Source organism: Theobroma cacao, chromosome 1, assembly GCF_053813885.1.
Source record: "Theobroma cacao isolate CCN51 chromosome 1, ASM5381388v1, whole genome shotgun sequence".
In the NCBI taxonomy this organism is placed as follows: domain Eukaryota; kingdom Viridiplantae; phylum Streptophyta; class Magnoliopsida; order Malvales; family Malvaceae; genus Theobroma; species Theobroma cacao.
In genome coordinates, this window is record NC_142639.1 from 6,802,620 (window position 1) to 6,830,049 (window position 27,430).

Genomic DNA, 27,430 nt, shown 5'->3' on the forward strand with positions numbered 1-27,430 from the left:
CAAAGCATAAGGAGGGAGAAGAGAGGAAAGAGAAAGAAGGAAGAAAAGAAGTAGGCGAGAGCAAACTGAGAAAGTCTTGATTCCATTTAATTTCCAAACATCCAGCTACATCTAAGAATTACAATAACAAATATTTAAATTGAAAAATAACTACTAGTCTATTCCACGACATGCTCAACCGTAAACCTCTTCCAAAACCAATGCTTATTCCACACCTTATGCACTAACTCATCAGCTGGAATATTGGTTGTTTCTGGAATTAAAGAGTATATTACTATCCAGAACAGTGAAATAAAAATGGCAATGACTATAAAAATCCAAAAATGGAACCAACATATCGCAGACAAATATCCTTGTGAGATTACAAAACTTAACATCATGCTAAATCCTGTTGATAAGAAGCTACCCATAACTTGAGATTCGGGAGGGAAAGTAGTACTCGACCAATCCAATGGACCTGATGTCGAGGCAAAACTTATACTACAAATGATTGCCAAGACAATAAGTCCTACTGCTGCCTTCTTTTTGAGAAAACCAAAAGGCTCCAAGGAGTGCAACATAACTCCAATCAATAGCTGCAATCAATATAATAACATAACTGTCAATTCTTATTGTATACATTTATTCTAGATAACAGCCAAATTGAGCCAAAGTAAAGTACCTCAGTCATGAACATGAGAGTGCAACCTCCAAGAAGCATATTTCTCCTTCCAAATCTTGAAATCAGATAGGGAGAAAGTAAGGTGCCAACAGCACTTGCCGCCAACACAATTTGAGCTGAAATCTTGGACAAAACACCACTAAAGCCAACAGACACAAAAAAAACTGGTCCAAAAAATAGAATCACTGTTGGCCCCCCTAGTTGTTGGAATATTAGATGTAACAGCGCAATTGTTAAAGTTGGACGAGAGGACCGCTTTACCATGTATTGGTACTGACTCTTTAAACTTTTTGCTGGACCAAAATCTACCAAGATTTTATTAAATTCACTATCAACATCTCCTATACCCCGAATTTTCCTAAGTACTTCTTTTCCTTTTCTCAAATTACCATGTAAAACTAAACTAACAGGGGTCTCATCAATGGAAAACGAAAAGATGAACAAAAATAAAGCTGGAACACTCAAGCATCCTATCAAAACAGCCCACCCATTTTCAAGATGGCTCATAAATACTAGTCCTAAGATGTTGGCTACTAATGTCCCTAAACAATTAGCGAAGGAATGAAAAATAAACATACTATCTTGACTTACTGAGTCAGGAAACTCTAGGATGTATAGAGGAATGACCTACAAAATAAAGTGAATAATTCATCAGTTACACGCACCTAAGCAAAATCTTGTATATGAAGATAGAAACTAAAATTTTTACAATGAAATTGTCATGCACTTTACCTGACTACAGAAGCCAAAGCCAAGGCCAAGTACAACTCTTCCTCCAATTAGCATGAAAATATTATTTGATGCAGCATTAAGTATGACTCCAACAAGTAAGGAGAATGATCCTATTTGCAAGAGAGGCCTCCTTCCCCATTTGGAGTTCAATGCCATAGAGATCAGCCCACATATCAATGCGATGAGGTATGATGATGATATTAAAAGGCGAACTCTCTGATCATTATACTTGCAGAAATTGTTTTCTTCAAAATGGATCTTCTCGAATGAAAGGCCATGTATATTATTCCATGAAAAGCTCTTTTCTACTGTTATCAAACCTGCATCAAATTTAAATTTATGCATTGAATAAATTCAGATTCACATGTAAGAACAGGTGTGCCTATAAGATTTGAACAATGAACAGGATACTAAAGCATAGAGCACTAACCATATAAGACATTAAACGGAACAGTTTTAGCAACCAATAATTAAATGAAAAACTAGCTATACTAGTGCTGAAATGAGCTACACATAGCAATGCATGCTTACAACAATGGTCCAGTTTGCTGCAAACTAAATTCAGCAAAGATCAAAAATGTTACAACGCGTTTATAACCCTCCAAATTCTAACCTTAAAACCATCCCTTCACAATTCTAAACTTTGCATAATCAAATCATTCTCCATGCCATTAAGTAGAAAAAGTAGATAAAACATCATGTATGTGATAATAAATCTAACATGCAATCTAAGGTTCTTCTTAAGAGGTTCTAGCAGATCAAAGCACATCTGGCACTAACGTGCAAACAGTAGCAAGCATGGAGTTACAGCAATAGATTGGCAATAGCAAACTTCCCTTTTATTTGTAGATAGAAACAAAGACTTTGACATGCATGCAGAAATAGATGACACAAAAACAACATGCACGCATGAAATTGAATACCTATACTTGGGCAATGACACACATATGCATGTGCAGAAATGCAAGACCATGAGCAACCATAAACATGCACCAAAAGATAAGAAAGCTTACAACATATTCATTTGTCATCCATGGGAAACATTAAGAAGCATATGTTAAGTAATCACAATGCCAATCTTTTAATTAGTTCAGTAGGTTTAACCGATAACCATTTTTAGTAATCAAGTGCAGAACCCATTATTTTTATCAAAATTCAAGAAAGTCGATGAATCAAGTACTTGGGAAGCAGAGATGAGCAAAGAAAAGGTCTACTGATATTGTATCAATTTTGTCATATTAAATAAACGTAGCTTTAATAAACAAAGGCAATCTTACATGTCTCTGCTTAGTTGCCAAATTTAAAGTCAATCCCAAATTAAGGGGCAAAATTTTGGTGCAATGATAACCAAATCAGTATAAGTAACTGACACAAAATTGATAGAAACATAGCGACTTTTAGCATGTCCTTTAATTATCTTGCTACCTAGCTTATCCATAATAATAGCAAATCCAGATGCAGCTATAAGGACCCTAATTTCAATTTGAATTTCTTCATATTCATTGATCATTTTTCAAAACTTTAAGATCAATTTCCCAACAATCAACAAGAAATTCTTTCAAGAATAACACAAGCCTTACTATTATCATTAACAAATTGAGAGCTTTCAGATGAGACTACAAATATGTTTTTTTGGGTCACAAACTCTATACATTAGAGCTCTCCTGATAGCACATCAATGGCATGGTTAGATAAACTTCATGTTCTTAAAAAGCCAAAAGCTAATTATGAATCAACAAAGATGCCCATACATCCCAAGGGAAGTGTCCCCGGTAGATTGAAGTTCATTAATATTATCATATCTCAGTTTGATTAAGTTGTAGTCAAGGGGGATTTTGGAAATTTTCTGTTTTGTAGGAATGGGCCATAGTCAAAGGTCCATTGGGTTTTATTTTGGGTTTCGTTGAATTTTATTCCCAAGCCTAATGGTTTTAGGAAACTTAACTCAAGTACGGCAAATTAGTGTTTGTCTGCTCATATCTCTTTTTATTGCTAGTCTTTTTTTCTTGGCCTGATGTATTGCTAGTCTTGCGAGGGTTAAAACATTTGAGTTATAGAGATTTCTTGAAGAGTTTGTGATCTAAGTGATTGAATTTCCCACCCTTTGTTGATATAGTACCTTGGGTTACAGTTCGCAGAACAAGAACAACATATATAAACCTAGTAGACAGACTTCCCTATTCTGTCCTACATCAGTTGGTATCAAAGCTGAAGATCCCACAACCTTTTTCATCTCCCTAATCATCCATCTCTGTTTTATTCTACAGAGTTGTGGTAACCAACTGAACTTTTATCAAAGTTTGAAACTGTCAAAAAGTTTCAAGGCTTTTCTCAAGATCATGAAGCTGTCAAGAAGGATATTGAATGGTCGAAAGGTGACGTAGGCGCAATAAGTATAAAAACTATTCCCTCCTCTCTATATATAGTGTCGATTTGGCTTGACGTTTTTTCAACTTATCTACCTTTTAAGAGTAAAAATCAGACCAAATAAGATTTTTGAAAAACTCTTAAAAAAACCACTTTTCTTAACGAGCAAAATTTTAAAAAATATAGCTTAAAGAAAAGCTTTAGAAAGGTGCTTCCTTTTCTCTTTTTTTAAAAACACATCAGTTTTTCAAGAAATATCCTTCTCTCAATCAATCTCTCTCTCCTCTCTTTCCTTCTACAAATCACTATTCTCCAATACAAATCGCGATTGCCTTCTCCTCCACCTTTCTCTATAAAGACTATTAGAAAAAAAAAAATAGAAGACTCAACAACAGAATAGTAAAATCTAGATTTTTTTTTTTGTTTTTAAAAGGATTAAAAGAAAAAAAGACCAAAATTCAAAGCTACACCAAAAAGGATTTTAATGTCATATACATTGTTTTCTCTTTTCTTTCTTGAGAAATTGAAGCATCATGATCCTATTGTTTGCTAGATCAACAAAAATCTAATATTACTATACAAGTTTGAGACTTGTTTTGTTTCTTGATAGATTTTTTTGATTTTAACTTCTAAAATCGTATATAAACTTGAAACAAACTTGTTATATTTTGATTTATTAGGTGACTAAAGATGCATGAATATATTTTATAATTTATTTTGTTTTGCTTTATGGTAATTTTAACCAAAATTATAACTTATATAATTTATTTTGTCAAACAGCTTACCAAACAGTTTTAGCTTAATTTTAAAAGTTATTATGTTTCATAAGAGTTTAATAATAGCTATTAAGTTAAAAAAAAAAAAAAACTAGGCCAAATAAGCTCATATTATCCTTTTTTGACTTTTTTCAGTCATTTTTTCAACCGTGATCTAAATTATTTTAAATAATTTATCAAATTAAATCTTTATAATTAACATTTGAAAACTACTTTATTCAAAGTTTTCAATGTGATATTTTTAAAATTTTAATAAATGATCATTTGAAAATAAAATGGAGCAAAAGTTGAAAAAATTTGACCAAAATGGCAATCTATTACTCTATATAAAACGAAGCCCCAGGGTTTTCCGTTTTGGCCACATCATCGTAAAGGGGTGGGGATCCGGTGAGTGAGAGTTCATGATAGGTGAAAATGGACTTATAATTGAAATGGTCTAAAAGGACAAGAATCATGTTGAGCTACCTTAACCAACGGGGATTTGAAGGGACTGAACTCAAAGGTCTCATGTATTTCTAATCATGCCTCTCCCTTTTTTATTTATGATTTATTATTATAATTTTGGTGAAAGCCTTTCTCTTTGTCTTTTCATTCTTTTTGTTTTTGTACAAATGGATAGAGTTAATTATAAAAATAGAATAATTATTTTCTATATTAGATACAGAAAAAGAAGGAAAGAAACTGCTTTTCCTTATTAGTTATATTAGTTTTATATTGCTACATGAGATCAAAAAAGTGGAAGAAACAAAAAAAATTTAATTGTAAAATCGTAATAAAATAAAAAAAACTTTAATTAAAAGAGTGTCTCTTTCCATTGACATACACTTCATCTCCTTAACTTTTTCTACTTAAAAGAAATCAAAATTACACCATCACCATTGGTAATGATTATTAATAATACCATAATTCAAAGGTAACATTCCCAAAAAAAAAAAAAAGAGTTGTAAAACTGGAAATTATTCGAAATAATTCAAATATTATCAAATAATGAGGGAATTAAAGAGAAAGATTACAAGATTATAATATTGATTTGGTTCCTTGATCTTAATTCAATACCTTAATAGCTTTTATTAAAAATTTTACATTTCAACTTCATTGATATCACTAAAGTTAACAATTTCAACCAAAGTTTTATCATATAATTTATTTTAAATCCAGAAATCCAAATATGAATGACATGTTGAATTCGGAGAATGAAAATATCATCCTCCTTATTTTTTATTTTCTCTTTATAATATTGTTTATTTCATGAAATGATCATTTGTTAGAATGATTTAAAATTAATTTCGATCGAATTCAACTCAACAAAATATAATGTTAAAATTGTTAATAATCTGGATAAATATATTCAATCGAGAAATTTCACATTTATAACACATTGTAGACAATTCTAGAGATTTTCAAAATATTGAATTTGAAATCTACATAACCCAATAGACTTTACCTGAATTAGGGTTTAGGGTTTAGGTAAGAGGAAGTTATTTTATTTTTCAAAATCATATTGAATATGCTTTGAGGTTTAGAGAGGCTATCATGATATTTTCTAAATAAAATTGCTTTGACTTAATAATGCCAATATAGAACCATTGTATAGCCCCTACTACATATCAAAAGGCAAGGAAGAAGATGATGACATGGCATTGAATACTGATGTTGAAAAACTTCATAGGAAAGGAAGTGCTGACGCGGAAGAGTCACAGCAAGAGCCAAGAGGGAGACAAAATGATGAAGATAATATTGAGACAGATAGCTATCTGCAACTCAAAAGAAAAAAAAAAGATAGCTATTTGCAAAGAACTAACCTAGCAAGAGCAGTTAGGAACTTAGCGAGGAAGGATACTTGCATGAATAGTAAAACAGATTTGATAGTTGGTAGAGATTTGAAAGGCCACTTGAATGTGAAAAGATTTGAAAGGCCACTTGGATGTGAACAGAAGGGATGCTGTAGGGGTTCAAATGGGAAGATGAAACAAAAAGTATTTTGTTTCTCCCACAAATATTGTTGAAATTAAATTATTTTTGGGTTCCAAATTAAATATTTATCTTTATCTAGACAATGTTGAAACTAGATTCCGTTCTTTTTGTTAAAAGCTCATGATTCTTATTCTTTCAAAATTTCATATTTTTATCTTTAAGATTAATAAAGGAAGCTCCACAGTGAAGTTTATAATGTTTAACAAATCGGACTATCAAAGTCCAGTTTGCCTAGTTTTTTAATTGGTTGAAACGTGGCCGTATCAAAGTCTAACACGAAATTCAATTTAATATACTTCACTCATCAATGGACATGGAAAAACATCACTTGGTAGATTTTTCTTTTAGGGGTCATTCTCTTCTTCTATCAAGCCTAATATTTAATATCCTTGATCTAGGGTACTATGGTTCCAAGCATCATAGATGATATCCTTGATTTAGGATACTATGGTTCCAAGCATAATAGAATATATCCTTAATATTACTTAATTATATCCTTGATTTGTAGTGCTACATTTCAAAGGATAATGCTTGATATTCTTGATTTAAGGTACTACAATTCCCATTATAATTCTTGATATCCTTGATATGTCGTGAGATCTACTTGATATCCACTGCTTAATTATCCTTGATTTATAGTGTAATGATTCCAAGCATAATGCTCAATATCCTTGATCTGGGGTCCTATGGTATCAAGTATAATAAATGATATCCTTACTATGTCATGATATCTGCTTGATATTCACTAAATATCCTTGATCTAGGGTGCTACAATTTCAAGCATAATAAATTATATCCTTGATATAGGGTATTATGGTACCAAGCATAATACTTGATATCTTTAATCTATAGTGATATAGTTCAAATCATTATGCTTGATATCTTTGATTTGTAGTGCTACGCTTCCAAAACTAATGCTTGAAATCCTTGATCTGAGGTATTACGGTTCCAAGCATAATAGATGATATCCTTGATATAAGGTATTGTGGTACCAAGCATAATGCTTGATATCCTTGATCTATAGTGATATAGTTCAAATCATTATGCTTGATATCCTTGATCTGTAATAATACGCTTCCAAGCCTAATGTTTGATATCCTTGATTTGAGATACTACGATTTCAAGCATAATAAATGATATCCTTAATACTACTTAATTATATCATTGATTTGTAGTGTTACATTTCCAAGCATAATGCTTGATATCATCATCTATTGTGATACAATTCAAATCATTATGCTTGATATCTTTGATTTGTTGTGACATCTACTTGATATCCAATGTTTAATTATCTTTGATTTGTCGTGATACCTATAAAAAGTTTTTTTTTAAAAATATGATAAACACAACTATTACAACATGTATTTTTGTATCCATTTGCAACGCACAAGTTCATTTCTAGTATATATAAGACAGAGGGAGTGCTACAAATGAGGTAGAGGGACCTTTCTAATAACTACCCAATGCTAGCTTTAGAGAGAAAAATATGGAGGCAACCATCAATCAAGAGATAAAGGTCTCCAATCTAATTGAGAGTTCAATCAGATTGTATATAGAATACTAGTTCCAACAAGAAAGTATTAACCTTTTTATGTCTCTTCATATTCCTACTCGTAGGGGATCTGATTTATTGCAAGTTCTTGTAGAATTTTTTAAGATCCATTTGGTAATAAGAAAATAACTTGGTGTGGGAAAATTTCTGTGTAAAATATTTTATAGAAAAATTTAATGTTTTATGATATTTGGATACGGTGGAAAACATTTTCTATTGTTTGGATCATCCTATGGAAAATATTTTTCACCAACACTAGTGGAGTTGAGTGTTAAAATGATAAATGATCAAACCACTCGAGAGATCCCTATACTCATACATTTTATTTAATTTAGTCCCTCAATTTTGGAAATTGCTCTCCAATTTAATTCTCTCCCTACTGGCATCCAATTTAGCCGTTAAATAAAATGTCAATGTTAACATGATAGCATGGGTAGATGTGGCGCTACCACATCAACATTAAGGCTTAGGTTACTAACATGGCACTGCCACATCATGTCAAAGTGAGGTGGCATGTTAGGAGGCTACCATTTGGCATGCCAAGAGACTGCCACATAGCATGTTAGGATATTGCCACATCACTCTCTTCTTCTCCAAAATATGATGTGCTTTCACTAAAATTCGAACCAAAAACCACTAACAAATACACTAAGACGCTTACCATTATGCTTAAACCCATTGTTACTAATAATTTATTACTTTCATGTTTTGTTACTCTTTTTCTTTCTTATTTTTTTTTTAAAAATTACGTTGTTTTGTAACCTTTGTACACTCTTAAAAACACTAACTATAAAAAGATCTTTTTCTCATTATTTCCTTCCCTTCTCTCTCTACCTCTTTTTTTTCTCTCTCCTCTAGCTAGGGGTTTTTAGGGTGTAAGAAGGCTCCAAAAAGTCATTTTAAGAAAAAAATAAGAAAGAAATAGAGAAAAAAAAGTAAAAAATTATTAGAAGTATGGGTTTAGATATGATGATAAGTTTATTATTTTGGAGACCCTTGTCCCGAGTATTTTGACCATTACTAAATAGGAGTTGATTGTCAATGATATTTTGACCTATCATAAATAAGAGTTTTTTTTTTAATTGGAGGAAGGGGAAAAATACAATCCGCCGTTGCAAGGATCAAACCCAAGTTACTCATGTAACAGGCACGAAATTGATTACCAAATAATGATTTCATTTGGTTTTCACATTAAAATTAAGAATGAAAATGAAAATGGAGAAAATTAATAATGATATTTTTCAAAACATTTAACCACATATGGTAATGAAAGTAAACTCTAATTTTCGAAAAAAAATTCATCTCATCATTTTTTTACCATAATATCAATATTTATCAATTGTGTAAAACATTTAAAACCTATAATTATAAATGTGTATTCATCAAATGACCATCATTGAAATATTTTTTGTTATAATTCTTAGTAAGATATATTCAATTTATAAATAAAAATATTAATTGCATTGAATGATTTCATTAAAAATATTTTTTTAAAGTTAAATATTAATATTCATCAAACCAATACTACTAGGTTTAGTATAAGAGCATTTTTTCTATTTTCCGGAAAATATCTTACGCCTCTTAAGAGCGTAAGACATTTTAAGTGGTCAATAGATGTTTTTCTGGTTGACCTGTAAAATGCTTGACATTTGAAATAAATTTTCTGTCTCCAAATAAGCATAAGCTCTGAATTCCGGAAAATATTTTAGCTTGACCCTTATTGTCATTCAGTTTTCCCTCCATCTTTCTCTCTTTATATGATGTCTCAGCTTACTATTTACTGCACAAGAACAATGGCTAGAAAATCGTTTTCATCTAATTCTGCTGCTGCCAAAAATTTTCCAACAACCTCTTCTTGCATTCCAGCCTTTTCACGAGACCAAGTATCATCTAAAATAAGCCCTGAACCTGATTTATACAATAGTTTTGAAACTTAAAATCCCTATTTTTCTATTCCTAGCCTACCATAAACCCAAAGTAAGTAGATTCCCCCAGATCTGTCATACATGCTCTAGCCAGCGAAAATATAGATGGTTTTGCTACAAGGAAACTTAAGTACCCATTACATTAACAAGTAAAAAGATGCGCCGGAGGCGGCGGAGAGGAAGATTGGAGCAGTTCCTGAAGTACTGAGTGTAGTGGCAGGTAGAATAAAGTAAGAAAAGAACTAAAGAGTAGAAAAGAATTAGAGAGAGAAGCTCTCAAGCTGAGAATGTGTTAGCTCTGAGGGGAAAAGAAGCCCCTCTAAATGACTTGTGAAGCTCTATATATAGTGCTAAAAGTGGCGGTTACTCAAGAATAGGCTTTAATACGCCTAATGAATGACATTATTATGAAGAACATTAATGTGAGTAACCGTTACTGTAATTGGATGTAATAATACTTGTTCTCAAGTAAAAGGTAATAGAAAAGAAGCTGTACGAGAATAGGTACAAGAGAATAAGCTGTACATGAATAGGTATACGAAAACAAGATAAGAGGGTGAAACACTTGTACTTAAGGAAAGGGTTAAGAGGAAGACCTCTTAACTACCTCCATATTTGAGCCACCAAGCCAAACTCTCTGGAATATCCCAAGATGAAAGTAACCCATGAATCCTGCCACTTATTCCGAGTCGCTTTCACTATCACCCAAGTGAAGTGGTTATTATATTCGAAGCAGCTGTTCTACTTGTATTAATTGTTCCATGGAGTAGTGTTTTACTTATTCTAGTTGTTCTGCTTTAAGTAGTACTTCACTCGTTCTAGTTGTTTTGAGCGAAGTGGCGCTTCACTTGTTCTAGTTATTCTACGTGAAGTAGCACTTCACTTGTTTTGGTTGTTTTCTGTATAATATTATGTTGTAACATAATTTTTTAGAGTAACAGTATTAACCAAAATCAAATATCTACAAGGATCACTGTGAGACAAATCACGAATTTGGTCAAACATGACATAGCTAAGAAACTGATCAAAGGGTGAATAACAAGATGAATCAGTAATCATTCTACGTTTGATGAATACCAATGGAAATTACTTGGCACCACCAATATCTGGATGGAATAGTAACGATTTGATGGAAGATTCATATATGACTAGGTTTTATTCTGCATGAAGTAGCACTTCACTTGTTTTGGTTTTTCTCTGTATAATATTATGTTGTAGTTCACTTGTTCTAGTTATTTTGCGTGAAATAGCACTTCACTTGTTTTGGTTGTTCTCTGTATAATATTATGTTGTAACATAATTCTTTAGAGTAACAGTATTAACCAAAATCAAATATCTAAAAGGATCACTGTGAGACAAATCACGAATTTGGTCAAACATGACATAGCTAAGAAACTGATCAAAGAGGGAATAACAAGATGAATTAGTAATCATTCTACTTTTGATGAATACCAATGGAAATTACTTGGCACTACCAATATCCGGATGGAATAGTAAGGATTTGATGGAAGATTCATATATGACTAGGTTTTAATGCTGATAGAAAGAGCTTCTACTGCAGCCAAAGAAAAAGAAAATTTATCACATTCATTTTTATATTTTTAGTACATGCAATTTATGAATTACTTTATGAGGTCAGAAGTCTAATTTTCAATTCATGTTCCCTAGGGGCAACTTTTTGTTGAGTTTAGCTTGCTGTAGGAGCTTCTAGGACTCTTCCTGCTACCTGGATTCCTAGCAACCCTTTCCTTTCAGCTCCAGCCTTCTTTTAAGATCAATTTTAATCAGATCAAGCTCTATTTCCTAATTATCAAACCCTAGCAGACTCTAAATTTGTCATACATCAGTTTCTTGAAACCCTACATTTGTGATATAAAAGTTTTACCCTTTCAGTTATATAGCTCTTATTTCATCCATCAACAAATTCGAATCATTGTGCATATTGATGAATTGTGTTTATGTAGCTCCATACATGCCTTTTACACAAAATTGTTCTATTCTTCATGAATCATGATAAAATTTCTAACACTTTTCTCAATTTGGATAGTCTTCAATTTCAGAAAGTCTTATAAACCCATTTCCTTTAGATAAGGGAACATATGAAGCTAGAGCACTTCATTTGTGTCATTATACCATTCATGTTCTTTCATACCTCTTACCACTATTCATCAACCACCCTTAACCCAAATAATTCTTGCTTCTTTCCCGTGCAAATTAATTCACTTCAGTCTAGCTGTTCTAGAGTTATATAAATAGAAAGCATAAGATATATGGATAAAGATGAGTATAAAGGGTATCTAATAATTAAAATAAGAATTGAAAATTCAAAATGTCATAAATAAAGCTTCAAGGAGTACCTGAAACTCCAATATCATAACCAAGGATGAATCCACTCAAAATCACAACTGCCCAACAGATAACCATAGCTCCAGTTACCTGGTCAAGAGAAAAGTTTCAAATTCAACAACCCTGAATTTTGATCTTATAGCGGAAAGTTGTTTTGGTGGAGGGGAAATAGACTAGTAGTCAAAGACATCTGCAGTATTTGTACATGGTTGTGTATATATGGTGTATTTAACCTAAATACACAAGACACGCAGGAAAATAACAAAGAGTAATAAATTCTTTTTGTGGTTAGAGTAATATAGTCAATGTAAAAAAAAAATTAAATAAATGGTTAAACATAAACAAATTAACTTATAAGGAGCAAAACACCAACAATGGCTAGTCCAAAGTATCAACAGCCCCACAAGACTTTTATTTAAGTGTGAGAAAGGAATTATGATAGAGCATACTGGCAGCTGCCTCTAAAGCTGTTTAGGCACTTTAATGAAGGTTCTAATACGCAAGCCTATTTTGGCACATGCACATTATTAAGAAGTTCTTTAGTTATAGAAATCAGGAGTTGCTTAAGAGGGACTTCCCATCATTTATATGTGCTTATTAGCTGGGTAGCATAAGACTGTTGTAAGGTGTTAAAGACTGATATATATAGTTATGGTTGTTAAAGACTAATATATATTGTTATGGCTTATGTAGGTTTAGGGCTATGTAGGTTTAGGGTTGTTGTAGTTTTTTCATATTCTCTAAACTATTATGAATAAAATAGCCACAGTGTGGAAATTAACTTTGTCTAATATATGAAAGGAGAAGTTTAAATGGTATTAGAGCCTACCTATCCAAAACCCTTAAAAAAAAGGAGTAGGTACTTTTCGGATCTTTGTAACTATGTGGATCGGGTTCTACTAAGATTGGTAGACCCTGTTAGCTGAATATGCAGTTCATTGGTTCCAATTAGTTGATTTGTTTTTGTTAGGTTGTTAGTATCATCTATAATCCATTGCCATTAACTATTGCATTGTGTTACTTGATTGTTTCAATAGTGGTGTTTAAGGGTCAGTGAGATGGTGTCAGAAAGTAGTAAGAGTGTGGAGGTTGTGTCCTCACATCACAAAATAGTTGATGTTATGCCAGCTGGAGATGGTTCTAATTTTGTAGAATGAAAGTTTCTAGTGAAGGTTGTTGTAAGAGGACTTGGGAAAGAAGCAAATCTTACTAAACCTCGTCCAAATAAAGATGTTGCCAAGGTATGGATGATAGATGATGGAAGATTGTTTTCTCATATTGTTACATGTATTGATAGAAAGATGATTCTTTCAATGCAACATACTACAATAGTTAAAGAGTTATGGGAGTTATTGCATGAGAATTTTTCAAGTACAAAGAATATGAAGAGTTTATATGGTTTATCACGGGAGGTTAGTCGTCCAAGTCAGAATAGACAGACAATTATGGATTATTACTATAATTATAAGCATGCTAATGAAGATTTTACACTGCCATATGTGGCTAAGATGAAAGTATAGTGTGAAAGACTATTTGTCTTTGGTTGGCTATCTGGTTTAGATTCAGAGTACGACGTGATTTGTTCTCAGCTCTTGGCTGACAAGGATGTTTCTTCATTGTTTGATGTGATTACAACCATCCTGAGTGCTACCAAGGAAAGTGTTCTTACTACTAGTGATGTGTCTGATCGATCTGCCATAGTCTCATAGGGTACTAGTGGGTTTGGCAATGTATATAGAGGAGGATCAAGTGGGGAAGAGGCAATTTTAGAGGAGGTTGTAATGGAAAAGGATCGAGTGGTCGTGGAGGTCCAAGAGTACATTATATTAATGGTGAAAAAGGTCACCTCAGGAATCAATGCTCTAAACCCCTGCAAGGACAACAAAATTACCATTATCAATCTCCTTCACAGGGGCAAAAACAACAACAGCAGTAGTATCAGGTCCCCTCTAAATTTGCTCATGTAGCATCACAAGTTAGCGACTCCACCACACTCCGCACTGAAGGCCATACTCATATTTTGTCCATAATGATTTGGTTCCTTTACTCATATTTTGTCCTGAGGGGGAAGCAGATTTTTTGCGAAGCACATTCATGATAGACATGATGAAAACTGGAAAGTGATAGCTTTGAGCAATAAGAGCTAGAAATACATGCTGATTTAAGAAAAAACCTTGCTGTACTCAAGGAACAAGGCATGGTTATGGTGAGGACCACACTTAAAATGAATTTTAAAGGTGCATATAAGAAACTTCATTCAAGGACTGCAGGTCACTACAAGATTCTCAAGAAAATTAACCTGAATACTCATGTCCTTGATTTTCCTGATTATGAGAAGCATAATGGGAGCTTGAGAAGGCTTTATTAGTTGCTTTTACAGATTAAACTTAAGCTTAGTTGCTAAGTTCTTAGGTTCTTTTACATGTTCTTGAGTTTTAAGCATGAGCAGTTCTTTGTAAATTTTCTGGTTCGCTGAAATGGGCTTATTGTTTAATACTCTTTTAGGTTGAGTTTGTTAGTTTCCTAACTAGAGCCTAAGCATTTATTAATGTCCTTGTCCATCTTGAAGTACAAGAACTTATTCGACGATAATGCTAAGAGTTTATACCTATCAATGTAATGTTTCTATTGAGCTATAGAATTATCATGAGAAAAATTTTATTACTGTTGCAGTTGTGAATTATTCAATCACGTGACACAAAAGAAGGCTTTTGGTTAGATTTAGGCATGATAAACTTTTCAGTTATTGAGAGTACCCAATTACTTGTTTTGAGATCCAAGCTTATGCATGAGTTATGAGCAATCCTAGGTGTTAAGCTTACGGTTTTCTTCTTTGTCGTCTTCAATTTTTTATCCATTTCTTAAGAATTCAAGCTTACCATGGAACCCCGATCACATAGCTGCCTTACATCAAGCTACAGATACAAAAGGCTATTTTTCAATAGCTTCCAATGTATTTAAAGAACATGCACAATTGCTAAAGAGAGATCCATAATGTTTTCGGAAGAAATAGAAAGTGACTAACCCGAGAACGAAAAGCACCAATGGTTGCAGGGCCCTCCAAAACATCAATTAGAGAGTGATGTGCCAATGACGAATTTGTCTCCTGCTTTTAATACATAGAAAAAAAGTTACTACATTTCAGATATATTGGTGAATGACTAAGCAAATATTCAGAGATCATCAAAGGAAAGATACAATTACATTTATACAACTTTTAAACAAAACATGCTTTTGCTTATATTTTGTAGGGGCATTGTGGAAATTCCAAAGGGAGAAAGAGAGAGAAGATCAGCCTTGCTTATAAAGACAACAATACAATTAAGAAAGTCAAAGAAAACATATAATCAGAGTCTTTAATTGGAGCAAGACTTATCTAGGATCCTATTTGACCTAGAATTGATATCATTGTCTTTTCTTTGTGTTTCATGAGATATTATTTTGGAGGCTATATTTTATTTCAGAACATTGTATTTTATATTTTATATTTTATTTTCTTCAGGTTAAAGTTCAAGGGTATTCTGTTAACTCTCAGAATTACCGGATATTGCAAAATTGGAGTCTAAAAGTCATTTTTTAAAGCTCTTAAAATTTTATTAGGTTTATTTAATCCTTAGGTTTCAATTCTGTGAGTTCAGTCAAGCTAGTTTTGGCTGTTTGTTAATCTCTAAGCATGTTGCTCACATGCACACTGGAGTCTTTGCATAAGCATTTATATGAATATGTTTTGAAATAAAGCCATGAATATGTTTTGATATAAAGCCAACAAAAGTGGAGGTAAATGTAATTTTGGTTGTAGAAAGAAAATGATATTTTTTCAACCCAAATTATCCTTCAAAGAAAGAGTCATATCTAATATATATTAATTGCATGTACATATAAATGGTGACTTCCAAAATGCTACTTGATTGGATTTTAAACACTAACTATTCACCACAGGCATTTCTTTATATATTTGCAAATTTAGTGATGGACAGAAAACAAAGCAATTAAGAAATCAAAATAAAGAAAACCTAAAAATGACAGACTTGATCTGATGTGACTTATATAGGATGCGGTTTGCGCTAGAATAGATATCATTGTCAAATTTTTTTCTTAAGGAATAAGGTTGGAGGTATTAATCAGTTTTTGCTTTTCTTCAGTTTAACTTTCGGGGGTATTCTATTAATACCCAGATTTGCTGGAAATTGCAAAATTAGAGTCTAAAGGTCATAAGCATTCATATGAATATGTTTTGATATAAAGCCATGAATATGCTTTGATATAAAGCCAAAGAAAGTGGAGGTAAATGTAATTTTGGTTGTAGAAAGAAAAAGATACTTTTTCAACCCAAATTACCCTTCAAAGAAAGAGTCATATCTAATATATATTAATTGCATATACATATAACTGGTAACTTCCAAAATGCTACTTGATTGGATTTTAAACACTAACTATTCACCACAGGCATTTCTTTTTTTATTTGCAAATTTAGTGCTGGACAGAAAACAAAGCAATTAAGAAATCAAAGTAAAGAAAATTTGAATATACAGACTTTGTTTGATGTGACTTTTATAGGATGCTGCTTGCGCTAGAATAGATATCATTGTCAGATTTTTATCTTTCTTAGGGAATAAGGTTGGAGGTATCAGTTTTTGGTTTCTTCAGTTTATTGTTCGGGGATATTCTATTAATTCCCAGATTTGCAGGAAATTGCAAAATTAGAGTCTAAAGGTCCTATTTAAGGTTCATTTCTGCTATTAGGTTTTTTGTTCCTTGGATTTCTATTCTGTTTCAGATTGACATTCAGCTTTAAATGATTATCTTTCAATTTTAAAACAGTCATCTATCACTAAGATCTTCTACAAGTAAATAAGTGATAGGTAGCACTAAAAGGAGTAAGCTGATTCAGAACAAGTTACAGTAAATCCACTTGACAAGTTATATCTTTTAAACAAGAATATTCTTGTTTAGATGATTGTGCCAGAGAATTCAAAGAGCTAATTGTCAAATCATGACTAATTAGATTAAGTGTAGCCTGAATTTTTAAAAATTCAGTTATGAAAATGTGAAGCAAGAATGAGCATTGAACTGTACTGTAATGGAGATATAATTTAGGTTTGAAAGAGAAGAAACTAGTTTCAAGGAAGAGGTTTTGCATTGACAAAAAACGCTGAAACCCAAAGATTGAAAAGGTATTTTGTAATGATCCTTAGAGAACTCATAAACCTACTAGAATCATGATTACTAACAGTAAGCAAACTAGTAAACAAGTAAATAACCAAAAAAAAAACATACTGAATCCCAAAGATTGAAAAGGTATTTTATAATGACCCTTGGATGACTCATAAACCTACTAGAATAACAATTCCTAGCAGTAAACTAACTAGTAAACAAGTAAAAAACCAGCATTGACTGCAAGAAGACAAAAATAACGTCTAAAAACTTCTAACTGATCTTTACTCAACAAACCTTCAATATTTGGACAAATGATATGAAAAATTTTAATCCATCCCTACTCAAGTCCAGAATTTACAATTAAATTAAATTGCTAGTATTGAATTTATAAATACAAAAAAATAAAGCTCTTCTCCCATGGCTGCAAGGTTCTCACCCAGACAAGAAAACCTTGACCTTGAGCTTTAAAGTGTTGAAGTAAAAGAACCAATCAAGTTTTTAAATTGCTATATTGATTGTGAAAAACTCAAAAGTTATTGAAACTTGACCATCTCTCTTGAGCACAAGATTGATATGAAGCAACTTTTCTTTCTTTCCTTGACAATAAATTGGTTACGAATGATGGCCCTACTGTGGAACCTAGGTTTGACTTGAACTGAGGTTGATTCTTCTAAACCAGAGCAACTCTATTAAAAAAAGGTACAGGTGGACAAACTGAAATGAAAAAAGCAAAGAAAATATCACCAATCTTTCTCAGAGGTTGTGCCATCCCTAATCTGACAGAGGACCTTCTTCCAAATTTTGAAAGAATATTTAGTAGGTGCAAAATTAGAAAATAGGGGTTTTCTTATATGGGCTTGTTTGGAATTTTTTTATTTGATTTTGCTTTATTTATTTAGGTGGGCTTTATTTTGTTTATATAGGCTTAAATTTTGGATTATGAAGTTCGTACAAATAGGGTTTTGTGAGAGAGGTTGGCTTCTGATGTTTAAGATTTTGGAGAATTTTATTGAGATTTTCATATCATTTCCTGAGTGTTTTGTTTGAGATTACCTTTTCTACATCATAACCACCACTCACCAAACCAAGAGAAAGCAGTAATTAACATTTTCAAATTTGAAAACCCTCAACAAGAAAACAAAAAGAAAAGAAGATCAAGCATCATTAATCCAGAACTGTCTACACTCTTTTACTTAAGATCTTGACAGGTATATTTCTTAGAAATTAACTAATTAAAAACTACGTACCAGAGAACCAGTGCTATTGTCAATTTCAATCTCTGTTGTCCCTAGAAGCAACCAGTTTGTCTCCTGCTTGGCAAATATAAAACTTACTACATTTTCAAAGATGCATTCTAGAAAACATAAGCAACAATTTTTGGGCAAAACATAAACCAGACAAGCTGACCCTACCCAAAGAATTTGCCAACTTTTGTTTCATGTTTAAGCCTACTTTTCTTTAAAACAGCAAACAAGAAAGCAGCCAACCTGAGGATGAGTAGCAGAAACTGAAGTAGAACCCTGCCCAACGTCCTTAACATCTTGGTTGAATTTTGTTTCCTGCATGCAATGAAAGCATTGATGCCTAACCTTCCACAATTGAAACAGCATACTCATACATATATTAAACCACAGATGATCTTAAAGCATATACTCAGGACAGTTTCTGCAGTTGATAAAAAAATAATAGCTCTTAAGGCATCGTTGTTCCTTGGCATTGTCCTAAAAGTAGCAGAACCTATATTAGCGACCTCTACTGCTGAAGGAACACAGACCTTGTCAATAGGAAAAGTGTAGGATAATACTAAATAGATGTTTGTTCATGATCAATATTGAAGAAAGTAGACCATAATCACTGAAACAAAAGCAGATGATTGGAAAACCACACTAATATATTCTTTGCTTAGGCTCAAACCTGATCTCATAGAGTTCAAACGAGCAAGAGTCTATTAAATTACCATCAGATGAAATTAAATACATGGTAGCAAATGAAACTATATAGTTCAGGGGAGTTCTTAACAATCTGCATCAAATGGCTTTAGCACCTACTGCAATCCTTCAAGACAATATGACCATAGTCCATGAGTACTACCCCTATTGCTTTATGCAAAATCAAAGCAAATTTATCTGTACCATCATCTCATTAGAGATGTGATTGATAGGAAGTGGCCTCACTTATTTCATCAAAAATAACTATCTTCAAGTTGTTGCTCTCACAAAAGTTCTGTATTTTCAGAAGCTTGAGAAATTCAAGATTTTGAAATTAACAGATTGAAAACAGAGAGTTGAGAAGTAGGACCAGTTCTGGCCCTTGCGGCATGCAGGTAACTGCATGGAAAGGGTCAGTTCTCATCCTTGCTGGTTTGGGCTAGGCTTGATGGTGGCCCCTGGCTCAATGGCTCTGGATTTTGCCACCAACAAGGTTGGAGGAAAGAGAAAAAAAAAAGCAAAAAATGTAAAGAGAGAGAAAAAAGAAAAAGGAAACAATATTGGGCTTATTTGCTTTGAAAATGAAAAACAGAGAATTTCTTCCCCCCATTTTTTTCACTTTTTGATCTCTAACATTTTAAAATCAACATCCACAACTTAAAATTCCACGTGGGTCTTGACATTAGAACAGTTACACAAGGAAGCTGACATGTAAATTCCATTAGTTTTAATGAACCAAACAAATACAAGGATCACATTGCTACCATTTTAAAAAGGTAAGTAATTCACAGGGAACAATTTAAAGGTTTGGAACCAGAATAGATACCAAATAAAAGGTTTGCTGCGGGTAAAAATTACCCAATAACTAACCAGTAAACAAGTAAATAACCAACTTTCACAGCAAGAAGATAAAACCTAACATTTAGAAACTCCCAGACTAATCTAAACTCAACAAACTTCCATATTTATGCACATGAACTGAAGATTTAAAATCTGCCCCGGTATACCAGAATTTAGAATTAAAATCCCAAATTGCTATAAGAAAACTTATAAATAAGAAAGCAATGAAGCTTCTTCTTCCATGTCTTCAACCTTTCTCATAGGTTGTACCATTCCTAATCATTCGCACCAAATCAACAGAAAGCAATAATTAGCATTTTCAATTTGAAAACCCTCAACTGAACCAATCAAAAAATAAATATAAAGCATAATTAATGCAGAATTATCCACGTTATTTTATATAAGATCTTTGTAGGTCTGTTTCTTCAAAATTAACAAATTGAAAAGCACTTACCGTAGAACCAGAGACACTGGCAGAAGTAGAAGCGGTGCCATTGTCAATTTCAATCTCTGATGAACCTTGCAGCAATCGACTTGTCTCCTGCTTAAAAAGTATAAAAGTTAATAAGTTTCAGATATGCTTTTTAGAAAAGAGGAGCAAGAACCTTTTTGGCAAAACACGCATCCGACAACAGACCCTAATTCAAAGATGTTTCCATCAACCATATCATGATCTAGAAAACTATTTTTCTCCACAAGTAGCAAACAAGATGATGGCTAACCTGAGAAGTAGAGGCAGAAACAGAAGTTGAACCTTGTGCAACGTCATTCTTAACATCTAGGTTGCATCTTGTCTCCTGCTTGCGATAAAAGCATTAACACTCAACCTTCTACATACGAAACAGCATATTTATCCTCATTTTAAAACTGACACAATCATGATGCATATCTTCAACACAGATTCCTTAATTGATCATGAATATAACCCCTCAGAATTGTTGTCACTTAGGCATTGTACTAAAAGTAACCTAGCTGCTACTTGCAACCTCAACTGCTGAGTGAGCACAAACCTTGAAGGGATTATCATTACGAGGAATTGTAGGATAAAGCTTAAATTTAAATGTTTATGATTAATATGGGTGAAAGAAGACCACATTCACTTAAAGTAAAAGTAGATGGTTGGAAGATCAGACCATGATACATTATTTTGCTTAGGCTCAAATCTAATCTCCTGAAGACAAGGAAGAAAGAGTGTGTTGCGTTGACATCAGATGAAGTTAAAAACATAGAAGTGAGACAATTTTTTTTTTTTTTTTTTGTAAAGGCAAGAAGTGTATATTCATCAACCAAAATAAACAAACATGCTGCAAAAAGTCCTTAGTCAAGGAAAGACGAAGACTTGTGACAGCAAAGAGCAATTCGCAGAAAGCTCAGGAAAATAAAAAATACATGAACCAGCCATAAACTGGATTCCCACCTGTCTGGAAAAGTAACAAAGAAGAGCAAAAAACAAAACACACACTCCCTCCCCTGAGACCATACACAAAACCCACCCTTTCCATCATCAAGAAGCAAATCAGCACAAATCAGAGCACCAACCACGCCAGTCAAAAGGGCCAGAGAAGACTCAAAGACAACCACAACTCCACATCAAACGAGATGAATTCAGCAAAAATGACTCAGCAGGAGAAATCAAAAAGCAAGCGCAAACATCCACCCAACTCAAAACAGGATCACAACAAATCTCACCAGAATACCAAGAAAATGAAAACAGATCAAAAGGTGACACACCTCAAACAGCCCAAGAGAAAAAGAAACGGAAGCAGGACCAAAAACAGAAGTCACCCGTTAAGAAATTTCATCAATGTGATTGATCATCAGCGTATCAATCTGTCTTTCAACCCCTGCCTTGGCAAGAGAATCCGCAACATTATTCACCAATCTAGGGATATGTTGAATATGCCATTCTTTAAGCTTACCAGTCAGGTTCATGATGTGAAGAATATGTTTCCTATGTTTCCATGGTGCAGTATCAGGATGCTCAACCCACCTGATAGCCGTAATGGAGTCACTTTCTAAGACAAGGTGATGATCGACCCACCTAGAGGCTACGAAGATGAGAAGAGCTTCTTTGATATCAAAAAGTTCAGCTCTGTTAGCATCACCCATACCAATGGCTTTGGAAAAGGAAATAAGAATGTTACCTTGACAATATGGTCAAGGTGAACTCTTAATGATGCTCTAAAGGTTTTGGAACCTACTTCAATCCTTCATGGTCATATGACAATGATAATAACTCTAATGTTTTACGTAAGATCAAAGCAAGTTGAGTTGTGCTATCAATTCATTCAAGATATGATTAGTAAGAAGCTTTTTTGATTACCTTTTAGCTGTTGCTCTCACCAACCTGTGAAATTTAAGAAGCACTTGAGAAATTCAAGGAGATTTTGAAAGCAAGACAAATCAGCAACCATCTGGCACTTTTAGTATTTTATAGGTCATGTGGCATGAGGCCACATCCAGCCTTGCCTGGTGCCAATCTGGCTTGCCAAGGCTGGATCTGCCCCTGCTATGTAGCCCATGTTGGCCCTATTACACCAACTAGGACCAGTTCTGGCCCTTGTAAGGGTCAGTTCTCGTCCTTTGTTGCTTTGCTAGGCTCAAGGAGACCCCTGCCTCAACAGCAGTGGGTTTTGAGACCAAAGAGGTGGGAGGAGAGGGTCAAGAAAGAGAGAAAGAGAAGAAAAGATAAAAAAATGTAGAGAGAAAAATAAAGGAAAAACAAAAGTGGGCTTATTTGCTTTGAAAAAGAAAATCAAAGAAATTTTTCCTTCATTTTTTCACTTCTTTTTATCTCTAATATTTTTTTATATCAGTATCCACAAGTTAAAGTTCCGTATAGGTCTTGACATTTGAACAGTGCCGCATGGAAGTTGACATGCAGCAATAACATGTAAATTCAGTTGGTTTTTTTTTTTTTTTGAAATTTGTAAATTCAGTTAGATTTAATGAACCAAATTAATAGAAAGATCACATTGCTACCATTTTAAAAAGATTAGAGATTCACATGTCGGAACCAGAATAGAACCCAAATAAAAGGTTTGGACTGCAGGTAAAGATTACCTGATAACATTAGAAAACAAGTAAATAACCAACTTTGACTGCAAGAAGATAAAACCTAACATCTAGAAACTACCGGACTAATCTAAACTCAACAAACTTTAATATTTAGGATATGAACTGGAGATTTAAAACCTGCCCCAGTTATAAAAAGTGGCCAGAATTTACAATTAAAATCCCAAATTGCTTACAGGACTTCTAAGAAAGCAATAAAGCTTCTTCTTCAACATCTGCAACCTTCTACCCTGGTTGGAAAAACCTTGACCTCAACTTTTAAAGTGTTGAAGTGGAAGAACCATCAATGCTGAGCTTTTGGATTGTGAAAAACACAATAATTTAGGAACTTGAACATTTCTTTGGAGCAAAAGATTGATGTGAAGCATTTTTCCATCCCTTCCCACCAAATTTGCTAGGAATAATGAAGGCCGTTACTGGGAATCCTAGGTCTGGCTTGTACAGAGGTTGGTTCTTCTCAATCAAAGCAACTATAGAAACAAGTCTAGCTTGGAAAAGTGAGAAGAACACAGCAAACAAAGGATCATCACATTTCTCATAGGTTGCACCATCCCTAATCATTCCTCACCAAATCAACAGAAAGCAGTAATTTGAAAACCCTCAACTCAACCAAACAGAAAATAAAAAATAAAGCATATTTAATGCAGAATTTTCCACATTTTTTATATATGATCTTTATAGGTCTGTTGCTTCAAAATTAACAAATTGAAAAACACCTACTGCAGAACCACAGGCACTGACAAAACTAGAAGCGGTCCCATTGTCAATTTAGTCTTGATGACCCTTGGAGCAATAGATTTGTCTCCTTCTTGTAAGACATTAAAGTTAATAAATTTTCAAAAATGCATCTTAGAAAAGATAAGCAAGAATTTATTGGCAAAACACCTATCCTATAGCAGACCCTAACTCAAATACTTTGCCATCATCTATTTCATGATCTTCAAAACTAGTTTTCTCCACAAGTAACAAACTAGATAGTGGCAAAACTGAGTCAACTAGATAGTGACTAACCTGTGAAGTAGAGGCAGAAACTGAAGTTGAACCGTGTCCAGTATCATTCTTAACATCTAGGTTGGATCTTGTCTCCTGCATGCAATAAAAGCGTTAATAATCAACCTTCCACGTTAGAAACAGCATATTTGTCCTCATACTAAACCAGACACAATCATGATGCATATAAACACAGATTCCTTAGTTGATCATGAATATAACCCCCCAGGGATCATTGTCACCTTGGCATTATACTAAAAGTGGCATAGCTTCTACTAGCAACCTCAACCTCTACTGCTGAATGAACACAAACCTTGAAGGGATTGTTGTTACAGGAATTTGTAGGATAATTCTTAAATTAGAATGTCTATGATCAATATCGGTGCAACTAGACCACATTAGTGAGAAGGTATATATCCAAATCTTGGACTGCAAGAAAATAAACCAAACTTATAGAAACTCTCAGACTAATCTAAAAATCTAAAAAGAAAATAAAGGGAAATGGAAAATATCATCCACAAAATTATTCATTAGTATCTTACCAAATGACATGTGCCGCATGTGCAAACTGCAGTTGGTTCTTCTCTCTTCCGTATTTTCTTCTCATACTTCTTTTGTAACTTGACAAAGCGTCCATAATTGAGAACCTACAAGTTCAAAGCAAGTTTTAGTGAAAAAACAATACAGATTTTATGTTTGAATTAAAACAAAAAAAAAATCTAAAATGTCATCTTACTCGAGGTGGAGGGCAGGTGCCGCAAGTACAAACTGCATCTTGACTGGAATCCTTTCTATCTGTTCCTCCTCCCTACAAAAACAAAGAAGGATTACACTTAAATTAAAGCGAAGGCCTCCAAAACAAATTAAACATTCTAATAAACCTGAAGCATCGTGGATGATGAAAGAAGAGTAGATCAAAATGGATTAGCAGCACTCCTTCCATTTGTATAGCTGATTTTTTTTTTTTTTTTTTTTGCTATATGCAGTAGGTGTTTTTCCTGCTTTTTCTAAGACAAATATAGAATTACTTCTAAGGTGACAAGAAATAGTTTTTATAGTATTTTGCTGCAACAGAATGCTTGGTTCATTTCCCGGCAATGGCTATCCTGAAGCTGAAAATATTATGAGACAAAAATATCCTCCATCATTTTAAAAATTACCATAAGTTATAATTTTATTTCTCTTAATTTCTTTTCTCTAGCCATCTGTCTCTCTCCTTCTATTACTTAATTTTCTCCACCGCAGTGGACAGCATAAGGCGGTGGTGACGGCGGGCTGCGGCGTCGGGCAGTATCGGTATTTTCAAGGTCGGAATTGGCCGCCGGAAGTGCCGTCTGGTGTTCCCCGGCCAAATCGAACCGCGGAAGCGCCGGATCCTGCACCTCCCGTCTCATCTGGCCACTGGAAGCGCCGGATCTGGCGCTCCTCGGTCAAATCCGGCGCTCCATGGTCAAATCCGGGAGTGGGAAGGGCCTGATCTTGCCCTCCCTCGCCAGATTCCGGCGGCCGATCTCGGACTCCACGGCCATATCCGGCCTAGCCACAGGGAGTGCATATCGGAGCTCCCTTATGATGTGGCCGGCCAACGATAGGAAAGAAAAGAAAATAAAAAGAAATTAAAATGAATTTAAAATAAAATGGTTTAAGTTTTAATTCTAAATTATAAAAAGTTAATATTTCAATTTAAAAATTAATGATTTGGTTATTTATATGTTAATTTAATATACATTGCAACGAAGATTCTACATAATTATATAATTATACACTTTCATCTAATTTTCTTTATTTCTATATACTTTCAGGCACTAAAAAAAATATTAAATGTTCAAATTGGGGTTAAATATTTGAGTACTAAGGATCAAATATTTTTAATTGTAATAATTAAAAGTTAAACACTTTCGATTTTTTACAATTAAAAGTTAAATTGACATGTGAATAGAGTGTGTATCACATGCGATAAAAAATTACATTGAAAATATAATTATTATACATCATATTAAAAATTAAATAATTACACACTATCTTAAAAAATGTAATAGTTATATATTATATTAAAAATTTAATTGTTACATAGCATGTTGAAAAATATAATTATTACATGTTATGTTAAAAATTTAGTTATTACATGTCATGTTAAAAAATATAATTGTTATACGTCATTTAATTGTTGCATACCATGTTAAAAAATTTAGTTATTATATATCATGAAAAAAAAGTTGTTACACATCATGTCATAATTTGAATCGTTTTAACTTGACAAAAAAATTTTCTGACAAAATTATCTTTCTATATCTTACCCTTTCAAGTCAACATCCATATTATGCACGTTTTCTACATGTCCTAACATCTCTCACCTTAGCCCTTAATTGTAAAGAATCGAAAATATTTGACCATTGATTGTTACAATTAAAACATTCGGCTCTAAATTGACAAGAACTCAATGATTTTAACCTTTAATTGAGTATTTAGTTCTTAAAAAATTATTAATTTTATTGTATTTTGTAGTAAATTTTGAAAAATGTAATTTTAAAAAATATTATTAAAAATATTAATATTAAAATATTAAATATATCTAAAATAATTTAAAAAAATTTCTAGATAAAGTTATGCTCTTCTATTATTCAATTGAGTCTTTAAAGTAGTATTATTATTTAATCTTTGATATATTAGTGTCTTTGTAACCATTATCTTTACCACATCAACGTCGATATGGAATATAAATGAAAAAAATAAGAGTTGTATAAACGTTGATGTGGTATGTCATGTTAGTCAATGCCATAAATCATGTAACCCTCGACTCAACATGCATGTGAATTTTCACATTTTGTCATGTGAACAATAATATGGCAAGCCACATTGATGTTGATGAGATAAAGTTAATGGATTTTTAACTACAGCTGTATTAAACAAAATTAATACTTTAGAGGATCGATTGGTTACAATAGAAAAACAAATGCTAATGTATCAAATTTGAAAAATTACGAAGGCATTTTTAGTATTTTAGCTAATTTTAAAAGAAGTTCTATGCTTTTTTTTTTTGAAGATAAAAATTTACCTTTGATTACTTTAGCAATGGTCATACAGAGTGGGGCCATTTGATCAACAAC

General features: G+C 33.0%; 1 protein-coding gene across 5 annotated transcripts; it reads right to left on the minus strand.

Moving 5' to 3' along the window:
- Window positions 1-59: 59 nt before the first annotated feature.
- LOC18611776 (sugar transport protein 8-like) lies at window positions 60-25,938 on the minus strand. 5 transcript variants are annotated; one of them, XM_088803081.1, is made up of 13 exons: window positions 25,484-25,938; window positions 25,060-25,131; window positions 24,866-24,970; window positions 24,345-24,419; window positions 20,981-21,055; window positions 20,713-20,802; window positions 18,978-19,049; window positions 18,738-18,800; window positions 15,359-15,442; window positions 12,345-12,423; window positions 1,394-1,713; window positions 662-1,288; window positions 60-575 (listed from the first exon to the last, which is right to left on the minus strand). In XM_088803081.1, the coding sequence occupies exons 1-13, from the start codon at window positions 25,484-25,486 to the stop codon at window positions 159-161; spliced, it is 2,082 nt and encodes a 693-aa protein (XP_088659207.1). In that variant the 5' UTR covers window positions 25,487-25,938; the 3' UTR covers window positions 60-158. The 5 variants fall into 5 exon arrangements, with proteins under 5 accessions (XP_088659207.1, XP_088659205.1, XP_017969925.2 ...); XM_088803079.1 differs by having other exon boundaries at window positions 25,205-25,938; XM_018114436.2 differs by having other exon boundaries at window positions 20,713-20,799; window positions 25,205-25,936.
- Window positions 25,939-27,430: the final 1,492 nt, after the last annotated feature.